General features: G+C 49.9%; 1 protein-coding gene across 9 annotated transcripts in view; it reads right to left on the bottom strand.

Moving 5' to 3' along the window:
- NCOR2 (nuclear receptor corepressor 2) overlaps positions 1-22782 on the bottom strand; it is a 239815-nt gene that overhangs the window by 127472 nt on the left and 89561 nt on the right. For all 9 annotated transcript variants that reach the window (XM_062010425.1, XM_062010430.1, XM_062010431.1 and 6 more), the window contains exon 4: positions 17319-17499. In XM_062010425.1, coding sequence (XP_061866409.1) covers positions 17319-17499 — 181 coding nt within the window. The remainder of the gene's footprint in view (positions 1-17318; positions 17500-22782) is intronic.

Raw genomic sequence — 22782 nt, 5'->3', positions numbered from 1 at the left:
ACTCCATCTGCACCTAACTCACTGCAACACACACTTTGACCTTTCTGATCCCTTGATTGCACTGACTCTTCAAAACTACACTGGTGAAGCTTCAAAGCCTCTACCCCCCCCCAGTCAGTGCCTGTGTGGCGCTGGTGTGCAGCGAGCAAACAGAGATGCTTGTGTGGGACTACCCTCAGCATCTCTAGCACAGCACCATGGTGTTTGCCCTACATATCATCTTTGGTAAGGTCTGGTCTCTCTCTGCCTCTCTAAATCAGATCATTAGTGATGTTCCCCCAAGCCTAGGACAGAGATTCAGGGATGTCCACGTCACCTCAAAGTCTGCACACTCACTAATTATCAGCCAGCAGCAGTGTTTTCTGCTGGAGCACCAAGAGGGATTAAGGGGTGTTATCTTCAATTCCTGCCCACTCACACATCTCACATCCTCGTGGGATGGAGCAGAGTGCCAAAGCAAGCAAGATGGGCTGAAGCTGCTCAATTCTCCTCCAAAAAAAACCTCTCAGATAAAGGGTGGGTTTGTGATCAGCGTGGCCTGCCTGCGAGGATGCCTCCATCAGCAGAGCCTCTCCCGCAGCACAGAGCCAGTCAACATCACTGAATCCCACCAGGGGCACTGCCAAAAGCCCATCCACGCCAGGCTGTGCCACACAGCAGAGATGGCAGCACGTTTTCCCCAGCCAGGAACCTGTGGCTCAGCAGCATTGCACACCCCAGCAGACACAGAGCCTCAGGGCTTTCCCACACAGCCTGGGATGAAAAACAAGCAGGAGAGCCAACACCCCAAATCTCCATCCACCAGGTTTTAAGGTAAAAATGCACACCTGAAATTCTTAAATGGGACACATACAAACCAAAGGATTTTGCTTTCATTTGGAGAAGTGTCCAGGGCATTCTGGTGTCTCAGCAGCCCCAGGATGACAGCACTGACCAGACTGGGGAAGGGGGGAATCAAAGGGGCTGAAAACTAATGTCCCATTTCCCCAAGGAGACACACAAGTTCAGAGAGCCTGAGCAGCGAGAAGTACATCAAGTTATTGCAACTCTTGTTTGTGACTATCCACTGCGCTAATGGCCCTTTCACAGTACAACCCTTCCAACAGGGCTCTTAACTCCTAAACACTAAGCACAAGGCTAACCAGTGTGCCCAAAGGATGCCATGAGTGGGACCAGGGCATCACCCACCTCCTTCCTCCATCCCCACGCTCCATGGCACGTGCAGCCGAGGGGGATGAGCAAAACAGGGATCGTTTTCACTGGCTGCAGCCCAGTATGTGCTCTCATGGGAATCTGTGAGGCTGGAGACTGAGGAGCTCTCTGAAGACAAAGCTGATTTCTTTTTGATTTTTCCTTTAAATCAGTCTGTGACTGTATGAGAAGGCCTGTGAAATTCCTTTCCCTGGAATCCAGCTGAATTCCACACAGTCAGGGCAGAAAATATCCCAACAATTTCTAAGCTTGCACGAAAAGTAGGTCAAAAAACTTCCCCAATGTTTCAACAGCTTGAAGCAATTTAATTGCAAAACCAGTACCAAATGCTGACCATCCCCTCCCCACCCCCACCAGTAGATTTATGAGGGTGGTAAAACCTCTCCAGCGAGTGCTACAGTTAAATGCACTAACTGAAGCAGAGTATCTGGTCTTGCAAAACTTGCTTGTGCTCAAAAAAAGCCGTTCCACAGCTCCCCACTGAACAGATGCTGCCTCTGGGTCTCGAGATTGCAGGATATTACAGAAGCACCAGCAAACATGGCTTATGGTAGCCTAGAACAACAGGTCAAGTCCAGAAAACCTCACTCAGGCAAACTCCCAGCGAAGCCCAAGGCATTACACCGAGCAATGGTGTCATGCTGGGCTTTACCTTCTTGCATTTCCCCATTCGTGGATAATAATTGCATTGGACATGTACATCCTGACTGACTCCATGGCAGTGATGAATTCTCACCTGCTCATCTCCTCATTACAAAGAGGAGCTGATGGCTCCACCTCTCACTAACAATTGCCCAACATTGCCTATTCTGCGTGGCTCTGTTTTCAGTTGACCCCAAGTCTGTTAAGACATTAACTGTCTGGACAAAAACTTTCCATGGGGAATATTTGCTTCAGGCATTTTTAGTCCTCTTTTTTCTAAACAGTAAATTTCAGCCAAAACAACTCTGTCACTTCCAAGAACAAGTTTACAGGGAAATATGCCTTTTCTGCAACGATCAGAAAGATTCTGGGAATCTTTTCTCTGAGCATCTTTGGCGCAGTTGATGCATCTGGTGAGATTGCTGACAGCCATTTGCCTTTTGTTCACTTGGGAAAAAATGGCCACATCAAAAAACAAACAACACACCCAACAAAAACTCATCTTGGTGCTTGTCCAAAGCAATAACTCTGAACCAAGGAAGAGAGTGGAGAGAGGTCCTGGGGAGATCTGTGTCAGGTATCACTCTGCCCGTACTCCTGCAAAGGAAAGGCTAAGGGCTGAGTTGGAAGGACCTTACAGGCACGTGTGGAACACTCAGGGCCAACAGCAACATGTGCCCCAAAAGGCTTGTAACTGCAGGAGTGGTGGTTTGGGCAGCAGGTAGAGCCTGCAACCACTCACTAATTGATAAGGATGAAGTAGAGTAGCCAGTAACCCTCTCAATATGAGATGGAGACCGTCCTGGGCACTGAACAGAGGGTCATGTAAAGAGAAGATGATAAAATAGAATCATAGAATGGTGGGGTGGAAAGGGACCTGCAGAGCTCATGCAGCCCAACCCCCTGCTGAAGCAGGTTCCCCTAGAGCAGGAGGCACAGGAACGTGTCCTGGTGGGTTTGGAAACCTCCCAAGAAGGAGCCTCCACACCCTCCCTGGGCAGCCTGGGCCAGGCTCCCTCAGCACCAAACAAGTCTTTCCTTATGTTTAAGTAGAACTTCCTGATGCTTTCAGCAAATAATGGGGAAGATGAGTTAAGGTTGTCAGGGAAGTCCATGGAGCAGCAAACTCTTCCACTCCTCTGCTTGCAATTTTAATGTTCTTTCAATAATTTGTCCACCCAGCAGCCACTCAGAGCATCATTTCACTTCTGCTGATGTTGTCCCCAGTGATGCTCTGCCAACATCATAGCCCCTATAAAGCACACTACCTCATCCCTAAATCCCCCTCTTCCCTTCACAACCTCCAACTCATTTGTTTAAAGGAGCAGGGCTTCTGCTAACGTGGCAGACAAGCAGGCACAGGAGCCCCTGACAGCCTCCCCTGCAGAGCTCACAGCCTCCTCCTGTGCCACCGCAGGGACCCAGCTCACCCTACAGCTGGAACCAGAAGGAAAGCATCAGAGTCTCGGTTTGAGGAGTAAAACCACTTCTTTGGGGAGCTGCACTGGAGAGGCAAAGGTTGGTATGAAAAAGGCACAGGGCACATAACCCATTGAGCTTAAAAGCACGTCACAATCCCACACCAGGATACGTAAAACCACGACTCGGGTGAGTCAGCCAGCCCTGGGGTTCACAGAGGCCGGAGGGAGGGGGCTGCCCCGGCTCAGTGACACGCGAGGGAGGCACAGCAACCAAACCCGAGGGAGGCCAGCGCTTGCTTGATGTCTCTTAGAAAGGAACAAACTGTGAAAAACACCTCTGATTACACTGAGTGCAAAGACAGGGAGGCACATCTTTAATTGCCTGCTTTGGCACTGCGCCAGCGCAGCCCTGTGAGCACTTCTCTGCTTCACAGAACCTGGGTCTGAAGGTGATGGAAGAGCTCATGGCCCGGCCAGACACTCCTTCTCACACCAAAGCAGCCAGTCCCACAGCTCCAACTGCCCCCCTCTTCCCTGGAACTGCCAGATTTCAGGCAGCTTTCACAGGAACCTTTGAATAATTACCACAGACTTCCACGGAAATGTGGGACATGGTGACGTGGCCTCACACAACCGTTATCCTCTCCTGGTTTTGCATTTCCCCCTGTGCCTGCTGCTCTTACAGTTCCTTTCAGGACATCAGGACAAGAAGCGTTCCCTGCCTGCACATGCAGACAAGGTGCACAATCCCCAAGCCTCCTCCAGTAGCCTGGGAATCCCAGAACAATGGGGGCTGGAAGGGCCCTGCAGAGCTCATCCAGCCCCATCCCCTGCTAAAGCAGGTTCCCCTCGAGCACGGGGCACAGGAACATGTCCAGGTGGGTTTGGAAGCCTCCTGAGGAGCCTCCACACCCTCCCTGGGCAGCCTGTGCCAGGGCTCCCTCACCTCAGCACCAAACAAGTTCCTCCTCATATTCTAGTGGAACTTCCCATGTTCCAGCTTATGCACAGGTTCCTTATGATTTGAGGATGCTGGAATGGCCCTTGCCAAGCCACAGTGCCAGATCCTGAGCCAGGCTCAGCACCATGAGCCAGGCTCAGCACCATCCACACTCATTGCTGTTCATGGGTGCTGGGTCAGCCATCCCACTGCTGGGGATGGCTGGGAAGAGAAGCACAGTGCTCCACAGCTGAGATATGCCCAGCAAACTTCCCCCTCTGCCTTCAAGAGCCTCAGGGGGAGATTGTGAGGGTGCTGGCAAGTGGGTGCATGCTCAAGGAAGGCAAAGCAGGGCACCAGGAGCCGGTCCTGCCCCACAATCCATGGAGCTCCAGTTCATTCACTAGGTAACACCAGGTGCATCCTTCAGCACATTGACAAGCATGAGATGGGGAGAATCCACCATGGCAGCTTCTACAAACCTCACTTATTTAAACACAGAAAAATGAGGGGAATTGAAAAGACAAAAGCCCTTCTCAGCCTGGTGTTATCAAGCAGAGGAAATGAGACTTCTAAAGCTCCCATTCAAAAAGGAGTGGGGGGGAGAGAAATCCCACTCCAGACACACTTCAGAGAGCAGCTTTTGAAATGGAAATGTCGCTCTTCAGAAACATTTAAATTTGCTCCTATTGCCAGGGAGGAGGAAGGAGGCAGAGGAGTGAGCAGGGACTCCTCAGCCATGCAAACCCTAACAGGGGGTCCATTCAGGGCAGGCCTGGCCCTGTTGAGAGGGGATTTGTCAGGGAGTTAATCAGGACCAGCACATGGTATTAATATCAGGAAGTCGGCTTGAAAGGGCATCAGATTTAGAGGGGATGGAGGAGAATGAATGAAGACAGCTCTATTTAACCACCATCACAAGTAAGACATACCTCAAGGCTGCTTGTTCTCCTTCTCTCTATGGCCATCACCCAAATTATTTCTCCCCAAATCTTGGAGGCTGAGCTGCCTACTAAAACAGACTGGTGGTGAACAGAAATGCAAGACCTAGGGCAGTTTGAGTAGTGTGTTATGCGATGAAACTAAAACTCCTCTCACATGCAAAAGCCATTGCACCAAGTCAGTGTTACCAACAGCTCCCCTGGGGACTCCCACCACACTGATGGGTCCCAGCACTGACTTGCTCAATCCCACCAGCTCCTCTTGCAACTGTATGAGCTCAAAAAACCTCCATAAATTACTGCTCCTACAGCAATCCACCAAGCTCCTCTCACCAACCCAAAACCACAATCCCAAAAGTTCAATTCTTATCAGTATAGTCTCTTTATTTCTATCAGAACATCTTGGTACACACACACACACACAAGTGTCTTGTGAGGTTCAAACACATCTGGGAGATCCAAACTGAGCAGCCTGGAAGAAGATTCAAGTCACTGGTGAGTCTGACCTATGAACTTCACTCAGAACAGAACCCAACACAAGTGTTTTGTCAGGAATCCGAGCTGATCCAATTTCTATTTTGAGGTGGCTGTGCTGGAAAACTTGTTTAAGCGTGAAATGAGGCTCATAGCTGCTGAGATGCTTGTCAAAGTTTTTTAACCAAGGTAAAGAATGGGCTTTAGGTGGGTGGAGAGAAGCCTTTCCCTTGAAACAGCTTGTCTTGGCTTTTAATGAAGCTTTTAGCAGCCTTACCTGTCCCCAACACACCACTGAAGCTTCTTGAACTCCCCCTTCATTTTGGCATCGCCTCTTTAAGCAGGTGTTGGCCCTACACCTTGCAAAGCAGCCTGGGACACAGGCAGGGAGCAGGGGCATGGCCACAGCTCAGTGCATGGCAGCAGGCTGCTGCACACAGGGTATGTGGTGAGGAAGGGCAGCAGCTGCACCCTCCAGAACAGCCACCCGCCTGCTGCCTCCACGGCTTTGTTGTTCCAGTAACCGTGTAGACACGTGGAAGGGGCTGCCTTGACCGGTGCTGCTTGGTGGAGGAGCCATTTCCCTTCACTGCTCCCGCCTGCTTTTTGTGTCAGGAGGCCGCATCCTGAGCCTCAGGGGTGGCAGCAGTGCCTGTCACCCCCACTGCTGCGGGGCAGGAAGGTGGGAGGAAATAACATCCCCCAGCAGCAGGAAACACAGGCGGGTGCTGGTCCAGACACGAGCCATGAACCCACCCCTCAAGCCCAGAAAAAAACAAGCAAAATAAACCTCAGAGTTTCAGGTTTATGAGGAGATTTTGGCCACAATAACTTTTTCTCCCCATTCAGCAGGTAAAGACAGTCTCAGGGTGTAGGAACCACCAGCGTTTCAGGCGTGACGCTCCTCAAGTGTTACTCAGCTCTGTGGTTAGAGCAATACTGACCAAGGAAAGACCAAATACCAACAGGAGCACACGATAAAGTATCTCCTCAAGGCTCAGGGCAGAAGTACCATTTCTAATTGTGAATGGCTGTGGGAGTGAGTCAGACTGCAAACCTCTGTCCAGGCTCTTCCTGCAGAAAAGCATGAAGCACCCCTGTCTCTCCAAGCCAGGATGTTAAAAGGAAAAAAAAGCCATCTCAGCTCCCAAAGCAAGAATAAGCCCACAGTGAATTTGTTATTATCTGTTAGGAAAGCAGCAGCTTCCCACCAAGGCTGGAATTTCCATCTTGGTTTGGCAGGCACAAGGCTGTGAAATGATTACTGTGTTTACTTTTCCTTTGCTAACTATAAAATCCCATTCCACCGCCCTGCCAAGAATGACTGAAGCTAATAAAATTCAGGCATTTGGAAGAAAGCAATAATAAACCTCCCTTTTGGGGCCTTTATGATGAAATTTCCCCACTCTGATCAGCGATTACGCTGTATTCATGAACACCAGCCGTGTCTCCAAGTGCACCCAGATTGACTCAAATCAATATTTAGCTTTGCTCGACACTGTACACCTTTCTCTGGGTGGCTGCTGAAAGCAGGATCACTGAACTTCACAGCTAGAAGATGCCTTTGAAAAAAGAGCTTACAAGTATATGAGGCAGCACATACATATATATCTCTCTATACATATCTCTGTGTGTATGTATAAAAAGTAGGCTTTTCAATTACTTAAAAACCTGTGGAAAAGAAGTATATACACATGAAACATTCATGGATGCATGAATTTACAAATCCCTCTCAAAACAGTATTGGAAAGCATTCATATAATGCACATACTATATATATACACACACAGACTTGTCTGTTCTTTAGTAGCTTTTAGTGTCTGAAGGGCCGTAACGTTCCTGTGTTTACATCTGCCATTCTGCCTGCTGCTGAGGCAGAAACATTAACTGCTGGGGGCAATGTGCTCTACGTCATCCCTGCGCTGACTGGCATGAGATAAAACAACACAGACCTGAAAGACAGCCTGAAATAAAAGCCTGTGCTTGGTTTGGGTGTGTGGCAGTGTAGGATGGCTCCATTTGCACTAGGCAATGGTTCTTTCTTAAGCAGACACGGGAATGACAGCATCCAACGTGGAGATCAGAAGGCAGAAATGATCACTGTTGCTCCTCAGGGAATAGTGCAGGAAAGAGAGAAATCAGTCATGCCCCTTGTCAGGGCAGAGAGCAGAGCAGGTCGTTCAAAGAGAAGCCTGGGAAGTGTTGCTGTGCAGACAGAGGAGGTGATAAAGTGCCAAGGCAAGCACTCGAGGAGGGGGCTGTGGGATTCTGCAGTCTGGGGGGATCCCCCAGGGATGAAGCAGAGGCACCACGCACTAGGCAACCCCAAAGCTGCTGCCCAGCTTCTCCTCTGCTGCTTGGCACTGTCAGAAGACAGCACTCTGCTTTTCCCCTGAATCTCACAGGGTGCACGACTGAAGGAGCTGCCAGGCCTTGGCTGGGATGAAGGTGAGCAGGAGCCGGCTGAACACTGGCCTGTGCAGAAGACGTTCAGTCAGAGGGCTAAGATGACCAAAGAGTAACTAGATCTAGGTCAGGACTGCAAGGAGGTGGTTCAGGTCATTTCATCCCACACTGCTTCCCCTGAGCTAATTTCTGCTTCTGATTCACCAAACCAGGGGTAGGACAGAGCACACCGCTCCCACCCCAAGCCAGCTCTGCTGCTGGGTACAAGCCCATTTCCAAGGGCAGAGAGAACAGGTTCCACCCCTCTCTTGCTCCTTATCCTCATGGAAAAAGGTGCCAAGAATTAGAATTACATTTTTCGAGAGCTGCAGAACAAGCCAAGGGCCTGTCAGCTTGTCCTAAAACAACCCCTCTGTGCTGGCCAAGCACGCTGCCAGCATTTCTCACACACACCAGTGTCCATCGCCCCCCGGCCCCCCCATGCAGCGTGAAGCTGCACAGCATTTCATGGTGCAGCAAGCCAGAAAACCCTCTGAATGCTCTCTGCCTAAAACACAGCCAGAGTTTTTATGTTTAAAACACAGGTTTGGGTCCAAAAAGGAGGTTTTCAACGAGTGAATTTAACTAGGCCCTTTGGCACTCGACAGCTCCTCTCTTGTTATCGATGCTAAGGGTGTTGTTAAGAGATGAGGCTCCACGAAGCACGGATGTGAAGTCACGGAGCTTTAGCAAGGGCTGTTGCCATGTTCAATATGTTATTACAGCTCCATCACCACAGGCACAAAGAGCAGCAACTCGTCTCTGCCAAATCCATCTCTGAAATCACTCCCCAACTCCATCCCCTCCAGCAGCAGCAGGCAAACACCATCGATTGCTGTTGCATCTCCTCCACGGCTTTCCACCTAGTTCTGGGAAGGAAGGCTTAAGCATAAAATACCCTCCTCCTCAAAAGACACTGTGTAAAATTAATCTGATTGGTGTCACAACTCGCTGGCTTTCATTGCCTGAGTCAGGCCTGTGGATGGGCTGCATTTCATACCCATGGAAAAGTACAGCACCAAAAATGCGCTCGGTGCTGTACATCCACACTCAAGCTGCTCCCAGAAAACGCCTCGCCAACCCCAGGGACACTCCTGACAAGGAGGGACATGTAAGGATGGTGAATTCACCTGCAAGAAAACATATGTGCTTGTGAATTGGTAACAACTTCCTGCTGCTTTGTCAGCTGTGCTAACCAGAGGGATGACATGGAAGGGGGAAGAATCACACAGCCCATCCCAGAGAGCGTCTGGATCTGATGGGAGTTGGAGCAAGACTGTGCCCAGCAGCACTCACACCCCCTGCCTGTAAGATGAGGGGAAGAGAAGAAACCCAGATCAGAGAAGAAAATAGCCAGAACGTCACCCTTGGTACCAGGACTGAATCCTTCTGTTCCAGGTGGGGGTTTGTTTCCCATCAATATGCAAGAACAGATTGATTGCAAGTGGACAGCCGCAGTGGCTGGCACAGCCCTCCTCACCCTGTGCCATCCCTCTGCTTTGGAGCAAATCGCACCAGACTTGTGCCAGTTCCTGCCACACCAACCCCATGTCCTAAATCCCACCCGAGCACTGACAAAGTGAAGTAGCAAACCAGCTTTGCTGTCTCATGTTTTTCAGGACATAACAGGGCACATCAGAATCCTTGCTATTAAAGAGAAAAAAAGATATACCTAACAGATATAGAAACATTTCTAAATGAAGAGGAAAACTCTGAGTCCATGCAGCACACCCAGCTCTCAATGTTGCTCTGTTCAAGCAGAAAAAAACTGGCAACCTTTCTTCCAATTACAGGGTGAGACACACAAAGTCAAGGGACTTTCTTTCCTCTCAAGCAGATCAGGTGAGATGTCGCACTGCGTGAGCCTTGTAATATTGACTGAATGGAACAGCAAAGTCCAATTATTCAAATGCTGGAGCAGGCTCCTGAGAAGCAGCCCCAGCCTTATCACGCTGCCCTTCTCCACTGCTAAGGCTTCAAAGACAATTTAAAAGGTTGTTTTGGATGTCGATCACCACAAATGAGCCAAAGAAGTGAGAAACAACAACCTGCACTTCAGGCACTGGCGGTTCACCCGTCTGTTTTCCAGTCATGCTGAGCCTCAGTCCTGCTCTTTGGGGCTCAGGGACAAGCTGGAGCAGCCGGGCCAGGGGACAGCCAGGCTGCTCGAGGAAGGTCAAGCTCAGTTTTTACTGAGCCTCTAGAGCATTTCTGCAGCCCATGAGGCCCTTCCCTGCCATGCCCGAGTTCTTCAGCCATAGGAACCTCAGCTGAAAAATGGAACAAAATCAGTTGTTTTGTCAATAGTGGTGTTCCTTTCCTTTACCCCAGGACCAGTCAGAGGGGCTGACCATCTCACAAGGACTACACAACACTTAACAGTGTCTGCTTTTCAAGTGAAAACAGCATGAGTCCACGCATGGGATGGAGCATCCCATTCCAGACACAGCATTCCTCCAGCTGTTTGCTCCCTTGGCGTCCTGTCTGGAGCTGGTGCATGGCAAGGGCTGCTGGCAAGTCCTCACAGCCATCCTGACATGGCCAGTGCAACAAAGCCCCAGGCATGCCATGAGAGTCAGACTGCTTGCACAAGGCAGACACTCCCAAAGGTGTGTGTTCACATGCAGGTGAGTGGGGGTCCACACACACTCATCCTCCTGCAATTTGGAAATGATCTTCAAAGCAAGGAGGAAAAGCAGAGGAAGGGAAAAATCCAGCCAGAAGTGTTTGCGCTGAGACAACGTGAACAATGCAAATATTTCAGCTTTTAAATATGTTTGGAACGACAGAGAATGCCAACATCTCCCTCATCTTCCCAGAAATAGCTTTGAATCACTGCTGTCCTAATGCAAAGTCCCCTCCCCCTTCCCTCACTCCACTGAATCGTTTCTGCAATCAGATGTTTATCAGGCACAAGTGGACAGCGTGAACAGCCGCACGGCCGACAGGCGCGAGTCAAACGCGTCGCAGAGGATCCTCCCATGGCTGCTGAACTCAACAACCCCAGGACACTCACTCCTGATGGGTATCCAAGTGCACCACCAGCCTTTGGACCATGGGGAAAACCCAATCAGCTTCCCAGCCAAGCAGGCTGCAAGGAGAGTTAATAAGAAATGCTCTTCTCTGCAGGGGAAGGACAAAAGCAGGAAAGACGTTGTGTTTGTACCCACTAAAACATCAAGTTGTTTGCGGCCTTTCAACTTTCACAAGGCTGATCAAGCCACATGCTGGCACAGAACTCTGCATCTCACTTGAGCTTCAGACAACCTGGAGCAAGTGGCAGGGTGCTGGCAGCGTTGGTGTGTCCCCTCCCTATCAGTGCTACCACAGCCCTGCAGGATCCCTCTGCCCAAGCTCACCGGCAGCCACCACTGCTGGCCAAGGAACTGTCTCTCTCTCTTGGGGCAGAGGTTGATGGCCAAAGAGGACAGTCCCATGCTGTCACTTGGGTCCCTGCTTGCAGACATTTTACCAAGAGCCCCAGTAAGAGGCCCAGAGCTCTTTTACCCCCCAAGTGAAAAGCCACCTCTGGCAGGAAAAGGAGAGCCCAGCACAACCCACACTGCAGTCTCAGAGGCTACAGAGCACACATGCCCAGTGATGGCTGACACAGCTTTGTTTCCTTCTCCAAGCCCCTCAAGTGCTGTGGGGCAATACACCACAGGGATGTGCTGGAATTGAGGCTGGTCTCTCCAAGAGGGAGCCCAGGGTGCAGGAACACTTGCAGCCGCTCAGTCCCTGGGCAGCCGCTGTGCTCAGCGCCTGGGCACGCTCCGCTCCCACGCAGCCCGTGGCTCTCCCTGCTCAAAGCACTGCTCTGTTTTCCACCCTCTCTGCTCCCTTCCCCCAGCCCTGGATTACTCAATTAGAGATTATGCTTTTGCCAGTTACCTCCAAGCCAACTGGAGCCTCTGCCAAGGTCAACACAAGTTCCAGCCAGTTTCATTAATAACTGCGAGACCAACCCACTGGAAACTCTGAGAGGTTAATCCCCGCAACAGATCAATGTTCCCATAACAAAGCCAGGGAGCAGAAACACCGCTTGGTGATTTACCAGCCAGCCCAACTATCCAGGCCAGGAGTTTGTGGCCCTGTCCCTCTGAGCATCCCTCTTCAAACTGGGGCAGAGCCGAGCCCCCAGCCCGCTCCTCTGCCCCAGCACACCCAGCACGGGATGGAGCAGCGAGCAGGGACCAGCCCTGCCAAGGCCCTGCTGAGCGGGGCAGGAGGAAGCAAAGCTCCCAAAAGGCTTTTCGGTTGTCCTCAGTGCTCTGCCAGCCCACGGCCAGGGCAGGAGGCAGCAGGCCAGCCAAGTGCCTTTCCATCCCACAGCCTGTCTTCCAGGGGTTTATTGTAACTTGGGCTCTGGAACAGGCAGTCAGTGTGAAATTTGGCATGTACGTGGCTGGCTTCTATGCACCATTAAAAAGGCATTTTAAACGTGTTAATTCCTCCTTTTTCAATTAATTGCTTTTAAAGCCACATTAATGTGCACCAAAGCAAAACACCCTTTGCCCTAATTTCTGCTTTGCCACACATATTTCCTGGCCTTGGTGCTGTCTTTTCCAAGACTCCCCCCTTCCCTTTCCTTATTCCATTTTTCAGTCCGCAGCAAAACACAAACACTCCCGCAGAAAGAGGAGAAATTAAACCCCTCCAACAATGTAAAGCTGAGTTCCAAGTCCTAACAACACATGGCTTCATAATAGCCTTTTTCCAGCAATAGTTGTTAATTATTTTTACAAAAGAGGGAAGTGGCATTGTCCCTTGTGCAGATGGGGGAAAATCTGAGATACAGAAAGGGGAAGAGACTTACCCGGTGACCAGCGGCCTTGCCAGGGCAGATGGCAGCAAGGTTCAGGTTTCCTAAGCCTCCACCCAGCCTCACACCCGTGGGACTACACAGCTCTCTGTAAGCATATTCCTGCTGGAGCAATAGGCTACGTGTAAGTGCAGCCAGCCAGCCCTTGCAAGGGGACTAAATGCAGCTCACGACTGACTCACATCCTATAGGAAGGAGCAGCAAACCGTGTACGTGGTGGAAAAGCAGTCTCGGAAATGGGAAGAGGAACGAGTGGAAGCATAAGGGGAAGAAGAAGAGATGGAAGGGGAAAGGTAGGATTGACCTCCACCTCTGGGGAAGGGAGAGCAGGCACTGCTGGACCAAAGGCACCACACTCAGCATCACTACAGGGCAGGATCACACGCAGCACCGGCTGCACATGTATGAACAGGGAATCGTGCAGGTACAGCACTGGCCTGCTCTCCAGCCATCTGGTTTGCTCCTATTTGCTCCTATGGATGGAGGTTTGTGACTTTCTTATCATAAAACAGGCAGAAGCCACCAAGGGCCCTGGGAAGCGGCTCCTGCTTCTCTGCCAAGAGCACACCCGGCAAATCCGCATCACAGCAGCACTTCCAGCAAGTCACACATCCAGGCTTGCAGGGATTGAAAAAACAGCCCTGATTTAGCTTTGCCTGGTTACTCTCAGGCAGCTCAAGGGAACACCTTCTTGAAGGCAACATCAGCCCACGCTGGCACAGAGGGCATGGGGAGATTTTGTTTCTCCCTCAGCAGACTGAGCTCACATCCAGCAGCAAGAGGCCAGGACTATGACTGCAGCAACATGACAGCAATTCCTCTTGCAGGGGGAAAGATGCTGAAGTAGGAAAAAACAGGCAAGAAAACTCTCTTCGAGCCAGGGAGAAGGTTAACACACTGTTTGAGGGTATGAGCAATGCAGGTTTGTATGGAAAGGTAATACCTTTTATTAGCCCAACTGAGATTTCACTGTAAAGCTGCTGCTTTTGAAAGACACACTGCCCAAAAGCACGTCTGTTCTCTCCAGCTAGAATGTGCTGACCTAACAGAAGACATTGCCTTCTCCTTACAAGCTAAGCCTCGCTTGGAGCAAGGCTGCAGCAATCCTGAATAGGGTAAAGGGGCCCAGCTCGCCCCACATTTCAGAGAGGTAGATGAGGAATAAATGACAAGATTCACTTCAGGGAAAAAACTCTAGAGCCTGTTACCAGTATCTGCCACATTGCCTGTGTCTGTAACACTGACTATGGCCCAAAACAAAGGCCTTGGAAATGTGCAGGAACGGTGTCTACCTCTCTCCTCAGTGCTGAAGGTTGGTAACTCTGAGGCAACCAGTAGTTATGGGGGACATGCTGAACTGTCACCCCACCAGAGACCTGATTCTGCATCTCAGCTCCACTGCTGTGCTGAAACCAGAGACCAAGAGGTACCCACTGCCTCAGAGCAACATCCATTGCTGCTGCGTTATAGTTACATCCCATGGGACAGCCAGGCTGGCACCCAGAGCCAGCCATAATCAAACTTCTACTCTTTTTACTGAGGGCTCTTTGGAGCTTTTTATTGTGCAAAAAAATTAGCTCCATCTGCAAAACCTCTGTAAAAAGCAGTCATAGTGCTGTTCCTTGGATGAGTAAATCGAGCTCCTCCTCATGCAGTGACTGCAACAATGTGGAATGGGGTAAGGGGTAAGCAAACAGCTCCTAGGATACTCTGTCTAAACAACCACCAGCATGTTTAATAATACTGGGCTCACGTGGTACATCTCACCCAAAGAGCAAACCCAGCTTGCAGAGCTGCCCTAGATAAAGCACTGAACCACTTTGTCAGGCACTGACTCAGCAGCACAGATGGAACAGCATATTTCCCTCTCTGGCTCTGGTCACTGGGACACACATCCAGGTGCCCTGTGTGTGCTGGTCCACACGTGGGTCACAGTACACAGGCATCTCTGGCTCTGCACCCACCTAGAGCCTGCAGGAAGGGAGGAGAAGCTTGCAGAATGTCCTGAGGAGAGAGGGCAGAGCAAGCAGGCAGATGATGGTGCTGCTAGGGGTGAAGCACAGGCTGGTGCCCACAGGGATGGTGCAGTGGGGATTAGCCCCTGGCATGGGCTGCATTGAAGTGTGTTATTTTATGGGGTCATATCAGTCAGGCAGAGGAGCTGATGGCAGCCATGGAGCTCACCACAGAGCCTCTCAGGAAGGTCTTTATCAGTTGCTCTAGCAATTTACACCATCAGAATCAAGTGCTGAATTTAACTGTTTCTGTCTTAGCATGGACTCAAGAAGTGGTTGCACATGTGTAAATACCCCAAAGTGTCCAGAGGTTGTGGCCAAAGACCAGCTCAGCTCTCTGCATGTCCCCTGGACCAGCACACCTAGAACAGCTCCTCTAACTCTCGGAGGCTCAGGGCGTTTTTACTACAACCCTTATGTCCACGAGCAGTTTACAGCCTAGTCTGAAGATGATTGCTCAAGAAAAAAGCCAAAACATTGCTATTAATCCAATTTCCCAAGCTGCAAAGGCAGATAAATCTTCAGAATGGTTGTCCTACCCTCCAGACTTGCCTTCTGCTCCCTACCACTTGAATAACACTGAGAACCTCTCAGTCCTGCAGTGAGCTCCAAAAGCACTCTGGAAACAGTCTCTGCTAATTTTGAGCAACTAATCTCAGCTCCACTTTGGCTCTCACCAGTCAGAGACACCACATATTTTTTTTCTTCCTTCCAGACTCTGAAATTACAAATGGCTCCACTAAAAGCATAATCTTGTCTTGCTGAATTGTATCTCACAGCTTTCTCTCCCTCTCTTTCATTAACAAGTGTTTTAAGCCCCATAAAATGCAAGTAATTCTTGGAAATGTGTCACAGATCAAGAAGCAAATGCAGCCCCTAAACTCACCAACTAATGCCTCAAGAGCAGCTTTGCCTATTAGAAACAAATAGCTGAGACAATACCTGGTTTTCCAGTGAGAGGCAGAACAGAACTGCTGATGGAAATCAAGTGCATACAGCAAAGCCATCCTGGCTCCCTCACGTCTTTGGAGATGGATATTTTTTGTTTCATAGCCAACAGTTTATTCTCTCCATGAGCCACCCAGCCCAGCAGCCCCTGAATGTTTGCTATGGTTCAGAGCCACCACAACACATTGGTGTGGCATGGAGAACAGACTCCTGGATGGTTACAGCATTGCCTTGCTAAAATCCATCTCAGAGGGAGCAGCAAAGATGAGACACAGAAGGCACAGCACCTCAGAGGCATCTTTTCCAAGGCAACACACTCTCAAGAGCTACAAGAGAGCAAGCTGGTGTGTCTGGTGCATTTCTCATGGTCTCAGAGTTCTAACTTGGCTCTTAAAAAATAGTTGCTCCATCCCTTCCAGCATCAGCTTTCACCAGTCCTAATTGGCAGACTCTGCAGCCCCCTCCTGCAGGAGATCCAGCCAGGTCTCACTCAGCATTTAAAGTACCCAAAAGTTAAACATCCTTCTCACTCAGGACAGGTCAGAGGGATCTCACATAAGGCCCACCAGTACTCTATGGATAACAGATGTTGGAATATCCCAGTGCTCCTAAGCAAGACCTTTCTTTGTCCACATGTTATTTCCATCAGCTCCCACAGTGATGCAGCAAACCACCCTCATCATCCTGGGTAAGGAAGGGACTTGCTTTTCATTCCTCTGAGCCATCTCTGAAGCCCAGCCAGCAGCTGCCTTAACCCTCATCACTCCCAGTGCAGGGGTTCACCTTGGCAGAGCAAGCCAGCTGCCCCCAGCATGTTTACCAAGCAAGACTTCCCTGCCAACCAGTAACATGTCCAAGCTCGAGGTAAAATCAAATACAATTAACCCCAACAGAGCATGAAAGTAAACCCAGACAGGCACACACACCAGGGATTTCTCTTTGCAACATTTATTACATGTGCAGAGGGGACAACTGCAAGTGAACAATTTGCTTTGTTAAATGAGACTAAGGCAAGGGAGACTTTCCGGGGGAAGATTACATTAAAGAACCACCAGCAACTGATTCAAACCCTTCAAACACCAATATTAAATAAAGGGATGTGACAAACCACAAAGGTCAAGTAAAAATCAAATCAGGGCACAGCATCCAGAGAAGCCAGACATAACCATCCCTGATTCAGCCTACAGCAGCTTCCAGATTGTTCTGGTGCCTCTAATAGCCCAAGTAAATGCAAGTCAATGACTACAACAGTGGTGGGGAAAGCTGATACCATTCTATTTCCCCAAAGTCCTCACCACATCACAGTGAATACAATCCAACACCACCAAACACTGTTTGAAGCATCAGGAGTCACCACCTACACTGACTTCAGCTCAAGGGTAGCTCTACACAAGCCAAGAGGATCCCAAAAACACAGACTCCACACCCTGCAAGCATCCCAGGACGTTGTCCCCTTACCTTGGACAGATCCTCTGTCCCTCCCTGCTGGCTCTGGCTCAGGAGTGGTGAGTGCCGCATCAGAGGGTCCTGCAGCAGGTCCAGACGTGGCCTCTTGGGTTCAATGAACTCCAAGTCTGACGGCTTGGTCAGGTCAGAGAGATAGGAATGCGCCTCGGTTCTCAGGTGCAGCTCCTGAGATCTGGGGACAAAGAGAAAGGAGCCTTTAGAAAACAAACCATCTCTGCTCTCCTCTGCTCTACCTCAACTGCAAGCCACTCGAGGAGCACGGAGGGTTTAACTGCTGCCCATTTCCAGAGGGATGTGTGAAGGGAGGCCGTGTGGCCCTGGACCCAAACACGTCAGGTCTTTGCAGACCTGGGATGTACAGCTCCATAGCCTGATCTCCAGCCATGGTGCATCTCCTTGAGTGTTTGCTGCAGCACTCAGGGGAGAGGATGTGGGGTGCAGCACCAGCACCATGCTCCGAGCCCAACAGACCCCTGTGCTGTCCCCCTCCTCAACACCACTGCTATGCCACTGGAAAGCCCCACTGCCATCTCCTGTCCCTACACCAAAGCAGAGTGAATGAGGCTGCAGGTTTGAGCCTTCCCTGTCCTGCCATGTGGGTTTGGATAGCCAGAAAAAGCCAGTGCTCAGAAAACCCTCAAATCTGGCTCTTCCATCCCACTGCGAGCCGTAACACCAGGCAGAGCTCCCTCCTGCCACGTTTGTCTTGCTGTGTGTCAAAGGTACCTACACCCCTGTTTATATTTAGCATCTTCTATAGGAATACCAAAGATTATAAGCTAGGGAAAAAATGCATACTCTCTCTGGCTAGACAGTAGGGATTTATTTTTCCAGGAGAGGGGAAGGAAACAAACTGGCCACATGCAGTTGCAAGTCTGTGACACAGAGCTGGCAAGCTGCAGAGGCCTATTATCCAGCGATAAGTCACATCGGGCTCAAGTGTCTTTCACCTATTAAATATGATGCAGTGGGTAATATCTGGAAATTGGCTTTGGGTTTGCTGCTTTTTTTTTAAAAACACATGTCAAACTTTTTTTTGTAGCTCTATTTTTCCTAGCAAGATGCTCTTGGGGGAATTGTAAAGGGATCCTACAAAAATACATTAAACCTTTTACTATGCCCAAGGATCAGCTTTGCTGCAGCAGCTCCAAAGGTGTGTTTTTAACACTTCAGGCAGAAGTGTCTCTTAAAAACATTACAGTAAGACCAAGCACATCAGATTCAAAGCCTTGGAAAACAAAATACAGCTTTTTTTTTTCTTTTCAACTTAAACAAACTTGTTCAAGTATCTCCCCCAGACACCAACAAACTAAACAGCCCTTGAAGCTGCTCAGAGGGGAAGAAAGGAGGGGATGCAGCTCACTGACAGTAGCCACGTAGGACAGGAGATCTTGTTCATTGCTTGTCCTTCCCCTGCCTCAAACTGCAACTGCTAATGTTAATTTTTACCTAGTTAATTAAATATTTCTAAGAAGATGACATAAAGGGAAGGATCCAGAGCCCTCTGAAGCCAGCAGGATTCTTCCCAGTGGCTGCCATGGCTTTGGACAGCATCCAGAGTGAGGAACCCTGGTAAAGGCCACCTTCTCAGGAGCCACCACCTCTGCCCTCCCCTGCACACTGTGGCAAATGACCCCACTCCAGGCAAGCAAGATAAAAGGGCTTATTTTTTATTTCATCCTTTTCTTTTAATCAGTTTGAACAGCAGCAGCAGGCACAAAGCCTGTGCATGCCAAACTCTGCTGCTGTGGCTTTGGCACAGGTGGCTGGTGCTGCCATTCAGGCAGCAGCTTTGCTGCTGACACACAGAATCTGGCTCATCCTCTTCTTCCTCCCCAGCACAAAGGGAATGGGAGAGCGGGGAGGCTCTGGCACTGGATTTGCCACTCCAGTCTCCAACCTCCCAGAGCATAGCTCACACGGCAAACTTTTCAGAGCAAAACAGCTCTTAACTCTGGCATTGAAGCACAGCCTCGCTTCACCTGCAAACACTTTCACACTGAATGATCCTCAACTTTTCTCAGCAAGCCCAGAAATATCTCCTGGCACCTCTCGAGTTTCCTGCTGGCATGTCCCAGCCCCTCACGCACACCCTGCCTGCCCGCAGCTGCACGCTGACATTTCGGGCTCTGCTGTAAAACCCAGGGACAATAAGCAACTGTTGAGCTGGGCAGGTGCTAAAATATTCCAACACCCAAAGCTCTACTGTACCAAGGCAATTAAAAATCAGATGTATTTATTTTCACTTCTTCCCTTGTTTTTTTTTTAAGGCCGTATTACCAAGAAGCTGCTAATTGACCCAGGACAGCTCCAAGCCCTCTGCAGTTGTCAGGAATCCCACACATCCCCACACAACTGCTACGCTCAGAGACAAACCCTGTGTTTTTAAGATGAGAGCAACAGTGAGCTTTACAAAGGCAGCTCCTTACAGCGAGGCAGGGGCCACGCCAGGGAAAGCAGCTGCAGGGTTATAGGGTGCTATTTTATTTCCATTTCCACATCCCTTGGAACTGCTATTAACTTTATCCACTGGAATTTTCAGCCGCTCCCGAGATCCCTTTGCCCAGCACAACCCGCTCAGCCTGTCCTGGCTGCAAATCCAAATGCTCTTGCTTGAAGCCTTCACACCTTTCACTCTTTACACCCACACCCGCAGCGAGCTCTTTATAACAGGCTTTTAGACAGTGATGACGTTGCTCTCAGCGTTAGAAACAGCCCTGAACAACTCTCCCATTACACCCAGTTTGGGGTTTTGCTGCATTTTCCAAATAGTTCCCACCTGGCTGGTTTAGTGCAGAGATTCCTACTTTGCTGAAGGGAAAGAGTGGTTTAAATTGCATGTGAGTTACACATGACTAAATGAAACAATCAAATGCCAGTGTTAATTATGAAGTGGGGCGAGTTAGTCTTCACCTAGAGTCCTTTGCCACAAACACTAAACCACTTTAAAAGAAGTGGAGAGGTCTAAGATCTGCTGATGCACCAAGGCTGGGTGCTCAGGGATTGCCCCAATGTCCAGCCACTCATGCACACCTCTGCTTTGGGTAGGTCTGAGTCCAGAAGACCAAGATAAACCAAAGGTCTAATCTTGGGTTATTACTAATCTGACAAACTAATCACATCCTACCAGCTGCAGAGCCACGTCACTCGTGGAAAGAAGCTGGAACACAAGAAGTTCCATTTAAACACAAGGGAAAACTATTGTACTGTGAGGGGGAGAGAGCCCTGCCCCAGGCTGCACAGGGAGGGTGCGGAGGCTCCTTCTCTGGAGGTCTTCAAAACCCACCTGCATGTGTTCCTGTGTGACCTGATCTAGTGGTAGTCGGACTGGATGATCTCTAAAGGTCCCTTCCAACCCCCACCATTCTGTGATTCTACGATTTCCTCAGCAGACTCACACAGAGGGTTAAGGAAGGTACGAGAGGATTAAATCCCACAGCAAGTGTGGGGGCACCTGTAGCTTGCTTGGGTCACTGGGCCCTAGGAAAACATCTTCTGCTATGTTATAGCTACACCAGAACCAGTTGAGCACAAGACAGGCTAAAAAAGGGGGTTGACTGCGAGCTGGGAGTAGAGGAAGCTGAGAGCATCTCTCCTGGGAGAGAGGATCAAGCGAGACATCCTGGGCTGCCCTTGGGGCTTGTAAAAGCAGCCCTGATGAAATCTAAATTGATCTTACTTTTATCTTCTTTACTTTGCTGAAGTCAAATCACAAGGAAATGAGCAAGAACAAACTTTTCAGGAGGTCAAAGAGCACTCTCCTACCCCCTCTGACTCAGGAGCACACACTGTCTGGCTTTTCAGAGCAGCACAACCCTCCCCTGCTCTTTAAACCTTCCTGTTTCTCCACCACCTGAGCAGTAGAAGGTGGCAGAAGGAGGCGTGATCACTATTCTGCAACATCCAGCAACCCCAGCTTGACTTCACAGAGACCTGCCTCCTGCACCAAGGGCTCAAAACACCAGCAGTGACTCTGAGCCAGCTCCCACCAACTTCCCAGCAAGGGCACATTTCAAGTTTTGCTCCCATCCACAAATATTGTTCCCTACATCACGGGGCCAAACAACATAACCAGGATGGAAACCTGGCTCTCGCTGTCTCCTGGAGCCACAACCAAGACAAACGATTGCCTCGCTGCAGCTGTTTATTTCCTCTGGCTGAGCTGGTTTGGTGGGAAACTGTCTCCAAAAATAAGTTTTTAAAAAGTCTCCAGCCCCCACAGGTACAGTACAATAAAATACTTTTGAGAGTGATACAGAAAACCACCAGTGTTGAAGTGAATAATTTATAGGCAATGCTAAGATTTATCAGAGGTCTCAGCAGCCCCTTTATGGCTGATGTTAGCCACAGTGGGAGCCTGGGCCAATTGAGACCCGTTAAACAGAGCAACTAGAGGCTTTGTAGGAGCAAACCTGCCACCAGGCATCTAGAAAAACATATTCAGAGCCAGCTGATATATTCCTTATGTCATACAGGTGGAGAGGGGAAAAAACCCAACAAGACTGAACAACAGAGGCCATGGGAAGAGCAGCCTGTCTGGGTGGGGAAAGTGGAGCTCCCACACCCTCAATGTCTGCCAGGATCGAGTCCTCACAAGCCAAAGGTGTGAGACAGCCTGGAGCAGGAGGCTTAGCTCACCATGAGGTCCAGCTCCAGGACTCTCAGCTCCCCATGAGGTCTGTCTGTGACCTGACCTCAGGTGCATCCTTGCGATGCTCTGGCTGTGTGTTCCCACACAAAGCAGGAGGCTGTGCCTCAGCCACACCACACAACCCCCTCAGACAACTTCTTCCAAACCAACTGCCATTTAGATGAGAGCAGATGCTTTATTTAAAACTTGCATATTGAAGATCCCCAAACACAGAGCCTGAATTATTCATGGACAGGACCAGGAGAAGCTTTAACGCTGTGCCACACAACGGCTCAGCCTCACTCAAGAGGAGCAAAAGGAATACATTTCTATCCCTCCCCAGGCTCCCCCTACACGCTTTCTGCAGGTATCCAAAACCTGGAGCCTCACAGGAAAGCCCTCTTGGCAGTCCTGGGAGCCCTGTCTGGACTAATGGCCTCAGGGACACCCCACGTTTCACCAGTCCTGCTGAACACATTGCAAAACCTCCTTTCCTCCCCCAAAATAAAACTGGTTCAAGATTATGCACGGGGATGTTGCTTCATGAACTTTTACCCCTTCATCCCAGCCAAGGCAAAGTCCAGGTTTCCCCTCACACCTCCCTGCCAGGGCACACTGGCCCATTCCATGAAGTCAAGTCTCTCCACATCTCCCCTGTGCAGCCTCAGTCACCCTCTGTGCTCACCTGTGGATATACCTGCAGCCCATACCAGAGCAGAGGCTACTTGCAAGACCAGACTCATCACCAACTGTCTACACACCAGGATCTGCCTTGTCCAACTATTATTTTCCCACGTTCATTTGTGGGGAGGAGAGAAGAAACAA

Source organism: Colius striatus, chromosome 17 (genome assembly GCF_028858725.1).
Source record: "Colius striatus isolate bColStr4 chromosome 17, bColStr4.1.hap1, whole genome shotgun sequence".
NCBI lineage: Eukaryota > Metazoa > Chordata > Aves > Coliiformes > Coliidae > Colius > Colius striatus.
This window is presented reverse-complemented; position numbering and strand designations above follow the sequence as displayed.